The sequence below is a fragment of the Phodopus roborovskii genome, unplaced genomic scaffold (genome assembly GCF_943737965.1).
Source record: "Phodopus roborovskii unplaced genomic scaffold, PHOROB, whole genome shotgun sequence".
In the NCBI taxonomy this organism is placed as follows: Eukaryota; Metazoa; Chordata; class Mammalia; order Rodentia; family Cricetidae; genus Phodopus; species Phodopus roborovskii.
The window spans coordinates 7,662,232-7,668,428 of NW_026125295.1; the positions used below are offsets into that span (position 1 = coordinate 7,662,232).

The 6,197-nt window shown below is 52.3% G+C and overlaps 1 protein-coding gene across 1 annotated transcript in view; it reads right to left on the reverse strand.

Moving 5' to 3' along the window:
* The window catches only part of Scn5a (sodium voltage-gated channel alpha subunit 5), a 73,171-nt gene extending 67,697 nt beyond the window's left edge, over positions 1-5,474 (reverse strand). The window contains exons 1-2 of the mRNA XM_051202358.1: positions 5,152-5,474; positions 3,502-3,620 (exon numbers count right to left, since the gene is read on the reverse strand). Of these exons, the coding sequence (XP_051058315.1) occupies positions 3,502-3,620; positions 5,152-5,424 (392 nt within the window). The 5' untranslated portion in view covers positions 5,425-5,474. The remainder of the gene's footprint in view (positions 1-3,501; positions 3,621-5,151) is intronic.
* Positions 5,475-6,197: the final 723 nt, after the last annotated feature.

Below are 6,197 nucleotides of genomic sequence, written 5' to 3' on the forward strand. Positions count from 1 at the left end.
CATTGTCCCAAACACCCACTCCCAGGCTCACGATTAAAATGCCGGCAAAGGCTGCCTGTTCAACAACACAGAATGCCTGGCACTTGGGCCACTTAAGTCTTCAGCTCCAGGAGTCAAATCTCCCAAAGAGGAGGGAATTAATCACGGGCAGACACTGTCATGGGTTTGTGCTATTCAATGAACATGCGCACGCGCGCACATACACACACACACACACACACACACACACACACACACACTTAATTTGATTGCCCATTTGAAAGTGGTAGAGAAACGTGGGAGGGTTTTGTGAGCAGATCCTGGGCACCGAGGAAGACAAAATGCTCCTTGGCATGAACATGAGGTCTCTCTGAATGTGACTGTGGTGGCATTCACAGTTCCATTAGCTTCTCTTATTTAATCATGGCAGGGACACATTCTGCAGGATTATAACAAAAATACATAGGAACAAACCAATTCTACATGCCCATATTTACTTTTCCAGCCATTTCCAGGGATACACCACAAGCTCAGAACAAAGGCCAGAGCCAAACAGAACGATGACACTGGCCTGTCACACCGTGAGCCTTCACTGTCACAGGAGACCAGGATGCATCATGCCTCTCTGTAAGTTTGTCTTTGCCCAGCCCATCCAAAGACTATCACATACAGTTTAGTGCATGTATAGACGTGGTGGGGATTTGAATGGGTATGAAATTTTAAGCACAGTGCAATTTCACAACTGAAAGCATAAACTCAAGGCTGCTCAGTGTGAGGAAGGCACGGTGGCCCATGACTCCAGATGTGCAGGTTGGACGGTTATGAGTTCTAGGGCGACCTAGAATAGATAGTGAAACCCTCTGCAAAAAGCTAAAAACCCAATGGAACTGCTTTGTGTTTCAGGGCACGGTGGTGGCACACACCTTTGATCCCAGCACTCAGGAGCCAGGAGCAGGGGGAATCTCTGAGAGTTCAAGGTCAGCCTGGTCTATACAGTGAGTCTCACAAAGAATGCACCGTAGTTGCTAATGGGCACAGGTTCAGCCCAATTTGGGGGGGGTGATAGAATCTTCTAGAAGTAGATAGTAGTGATGACTGTGCAGCCTTACAGATACACACACACACACACACACACAAAATCACTGAATCATACACTTTAAAATAAATTTTATGGGCTGAAGAGACAGCTCAGTGGTTAAAAGTGCACACTGTTCAGCTCTCACCACTCACATTGGGCAGCTCACAACCATCTATAACTCCAGTTCCTGGGGATCTGATGTCCATAAGCAGACATGCACACACACACACACACACACACACACACACACACACACGAGAGGGAGACAGAGACAGAGAAAGACCCAGAGACAGAATTTAAAATTAGTAACAATAAATCTACACTGTTTATGATATGCAAAGTGGACCTCAACTTTCAGAAGGTGTCAGTGGAGAGCTTGTGGGTTCCTGAATCTTTAGCTGGTGATTCTGGTCTAGAAAGCCTCCAGAATCTGCCTTTTAAACAAACTTCCTGGTGGGTACACACTATCCCTCTGAGGGTACTGGGAGGTGGGCTTCCCAACACCTCAGATCTCAGTCTCTCTGTCCATTAGGTGGCGCTGTCAGGAATTATTGTTCCAGCCCTGGGTAATGGAGAATTACAGCAGCTGCAGAGCTTAGGGCAGGGCCTCTCACACAGATCGCTTCCCTGGGGTGGCTGCCTTGGGGAAGGCAGGCAGGCAGCTCAGGGCTATCAGGACTGGTCTTCCAGACAGGACCAGCAACTCACAGCCTCAGAACCACCACTCAACGCATCCTGTAGCTGGGCTGAGGACACCAATGTCCCTACTGCCTTCCTCACCCACCTGATTTCTGGCCTCTCATCTGCTCTAGCGAGTCCCAGCCCAGTGCCTGGAGAGAGCCATGGGACCTAGGCTGCATCCCTGGAGATTCTCGTGGCTGCCAAACACTGTTGGGTTGGTTAGCTACCTGGAGAAGCAACCCCGAGTGAGCTTGGAGGATGCTTTCGGGGTGGCCACACCCCTACGGCAGGCTAGAGACCAGCTCTGAGCACTAAGGAAACTGATTTTCCTTCTCCTTCAGCTCAGTCCTTCCTACAAAGCTGTGACCACACTCTGGAGGAAACAACAACTTGCTAGCTGTCCTACCACACTTAGGGAGCCCGCTGAAGGGGAAATGCTCAGAGTTGAGGCAGATGTGGCTGGGGAGGACTTGGGGAGCTCTGCCCAGCTGGTTCACTATACCCACACCTGACAGCACCTAGAGCTCAGCAATGCAACTGAGGCTCCCAACAGTACTTGCTGGCCTTGGGAGTTGGCTCAGTGCTAAGAGTGCTTGCAAGTCTGACAGCCTGGGTTCGATCCTTCCACATCCAGGCAGTGGGAAGAGAAGACTGACTTCTGTCCTGACTACATACACACCATGCTGTATACCAGGCTCCCCCCAACATCACGAGTAAGTAAACAAATGCAATAATAATAAAAATTAACAACAACAACAGAAAGCCCAAAGCAACAAAACAAACCCGGGCACTGGCTACAGGCACGCCCCCCCCCCATCCAGGTCACCAGGGGTCACGGAAAGGGCTTTCCAGGTCCTCACAGTAAAATGTGAACACCTGTGCCTTGGTGGACGGCACCACCCCTGTCTGAGATCCCTCAGGTCCCTTCTCCGAAATCTAGAGACGAGTGGGCCAGTGAGTTGGCTCAGCGGCAAAGGCCCTTGCCGTGTCCACCAAGCCTGACACCCGTGCTTGATCCCTGGGACCCGGATGGCGAAAGGAAGGGTAACTGACTTGCGCAGTTTGTCCTCTGACTTCCTTTTCCCCCATACACACAGAAACGCAGTAAGCAAACAAACATGTCTTAAAAATGCAATGCAGAGGAGCCCCCCCCAGCTGCCTGATCCAGGACCCCGAAGCCCGTTTGGCACTCCCCCCCCCCCCCCGTTATTTCCTTCCAATAGCCCTGCCAGCAGGCAGGAAGCATTTTTAGGCTGCGGTTTATGTAATTGGACGCTAACCAGAGTTCTTTGAGAAGCTCTCAAACTGCAAACATTTTGTCAACACCTAGTTCAGAAGCAAGCGCCGGCTCCTTCGAAAGATGCCCACGTGAGGAAAAAAAAAAAAAAAAAAACTAGAGGCCTTTTTTTTTTTTTTTTAACCAAGGCATGGCTTTTCCTTGACTGAGCCTCTGCAAGGGGCAGCAGGAGGTGGTGGTGGTGGGGGACATTTGGAGCCATCAGAGACAGGGCAATGCCGAGGACATCATTCCTTCTGGGATCCTACTGCTGGCTTCAAGGCAATTTTTCTTCCTCTTGAAGAAGCAGAGTCCCCTCCCCCGCCCTCCCCCCCAGGGATCTTGTTAACAAGCAGGCACGGTCTGGGATGGAGTTCAGGGTTCTACTTTCCTAATGAGCTGCTGGTGGGGACCACGCCGCTTGCCCTGGGAGTAGTGAGGGGGTTCCCTGAGCACCTGTGTATCAGCCCAGGACAGCAAAGGATATGAATGTACCAGGATCTTCACAGCCGCTCTGCGCACAGGGTGGAAGGGGCTGAGGATGTACAAGGCGTTGGTGGCACTGAACCGGAAGATGGTTTTGCCCTTGTTCAGCACGATGAAGGTCTGTGGACAGAGGGGGACAGCTGTCATCCTTGATCCCCCAGGCCGTGGCTAGGGCTGGGAAGGAGTGAAGGAAGTGGATCTCCCTTTACTGTGGAGCCCCGTGCCTGGGCCATGAGTGACGAGGGAGAGGTGGCTCAGTCAGGTTGCTCGGTCAGGTTGGCTGAGATTTACTTTAGGTTCAGAATTACCACCTCAGCCAGGGAGGGCCCTTTGTGGTGGCAGCTGGGCCATAACCAGCAGCGGGAGAAGAGGCTGGAAGCTCACCCAGCCTGGACTTCACACATAGGCTCACTTACTCACTGTCCCTCTACTGGCCTCATCGGACTCCAACCCAATCATTTCTGTTCCTGTCACAGGGATCTAGACTCTCTCTGAGCCATGTCCCTAATCCCGTCCTAACCCCTTCTGTCATCTCTGAGCAACCACGACCTAAGCCCATGCACACACACACACCCGATTCTACCTTCTGACCTGACAACTCTCACACTCACACACACACCCAACCCTGACCCTACTCCAGTCACTTGAACCAGGGAGTTCTGGAAGCCTCCGAGTAGGTCCAGGTCAGCTTTCTTGACAGTGTAGACTGAGTGTGTGTGTGTGTGGGGGGTCCCTTCACATCCATCACTGACCACACATGCGCATACTCATAGACACACGCACTCAGAGGCTCTTAAGCTGTCTCGAGCCATGGTGTCAGACATTGACACACGTTACATGGGCCCTCACACTGACTAAGGTTGTCTTTCCCTCCGCTCTTAGCTTGGAGCTGACCACAGTAACAGCAATGGCTTCCTTGGTCTCTGGTACCTGGCTTTTCTCCAGATTCTAGCCTGTTGTCCCACAATTAGGCCCACAAGTGCAGACAGCTGGGTGGGCCGTTTGTCCCTCACTTGTCTGGTGCAAGATGGTGATCTGTGGTCTGAAGAGGAGGCCAGGGCAGGGACTCCCTTCCCTCTCCCGGGGAGGAAGGATAACAGAACAGGTCTTTCCCATCATTCCATGATTCAGCAGTCATGGCCTCTTCTTCCCTCTCAGCCTTTCCACAGCCTCTGTGGTTCAGGGCAGGCCATACAGCCCAGGATGCTAAGACCACTGTGGCTCAGCTTGAGCCAGCTGGCTCTGATGATGCTGCTGGCTGGCTCTCTGGGCTGCCTGAGGGATGGGAGGTGCACACACCACTTTTATTTAGAAGGGAGGCTCACTCAGGACTCCATTCCAAGAGCCCACACTCCTTCATGTCTGGGGACATGAAGGGGTCCCCTAGAGGAACATATCAAAGCACTACACAAGAAGGCAAGGTTTCAGGGGTCCCCTCCCACCCCCACGTTAGGGGCCCAAACACCACTATTTACGTCTTCATCCCAGAACTCCAAATTTAAGGTGACTGGAATACAGATCAATGGTGAGTCACTCCCCTAAAGCCCAGGGGAGCCAGCCCCACACAGAACTCCACAGAGCCCCATCTGCTTGCTGCCTTCCTAGGGGCAACCTACAAGGGTGAGGAGGGTGTTGAGGGGGTGGCAGTCACCTTCTGGGTACTATAGAAAGGGTCCAGATCTTCCAGGGGCTCCCCAATGAGCTCTCGGGGTGGGTTGCCATAGAGATCTGGCAGCTTTTTGGAGGCCTGCAGGTCCAGCTGGGGCCGGGGAGCTTCGTCCTCTGCCAGGCCCTCACGACTCTCCTGTGATGTGGCCGAACCTCGGGCCTGCTTTTCCGCCATGCGCTTCTCGATGGCCGCCAGAGACTCCCGGGTGAACCTACGGAAGCTGCTGGTGCCCCGAGGTAACAGGAAGTTTGCCATCTTCTCATCCTGCTTCTGGGGCACAGGGTCTCCTCAGGCTGCCTGGGGGGAAGCTGGAAGACACAGGCGAGGGCAGGGTGGTCGGAGCAGGAAAAGGACACAATCTGCAAAGTGTACAGGGTCCCCAGCTGCCAATCACGACCAGGCCCACATGATTGACAGTGGCTGGGGTAAACATGTATGCTCCCACTGTGTATGTGTGTGAGTGTGTGTGTGAGTGAGTGTGTGTGTGAGTGAGTGTGTGAGAGTGTGTATGAGAGTGTGTGAGTGTATGTGAGTGTGTGAGAGGGAATGAGTGTGTGTGAGTGTGTGAGAGAATGTGTGTATATGCCTGTGTGAGTGTGTATGTATGTGTTTGAGTGTGTGTATGTGAGTGAGTGTGTGTATGTGTGAGAGAGAGAATGTGTGTGTGTGCCTGTGTGTGTATGTGTGTGAGAGAGTATGTGAGTGTATGCCTGTGTGTGTGTGAGTATGTGTGTGTGAGTGAGTGTGTGTATGTGAGTGAGTGAGTGTATGTGTGTATGTGAGAATGTGTGTGTGAGAATGTGTGTGTGTGTGCCTGTGTGTGTGTGAGTATGTGTGTGTGAGTGAGTGTGTGTATGTGAGTGAGTGAGTGTATGTGTGTGTGTGAGAGAGAATGTGTGTGTGTGCCTGTGTGTGTGTGAGTATGTGTGTGTGAGTGAGTGTGTGTATGTGAGTGAGTGAGTGTATGTGTGTGTGTGAGAGAGAATGTGTGTGTGTGCCTGTGTGTGTGTGTGTGAGTGTGTGTGTGA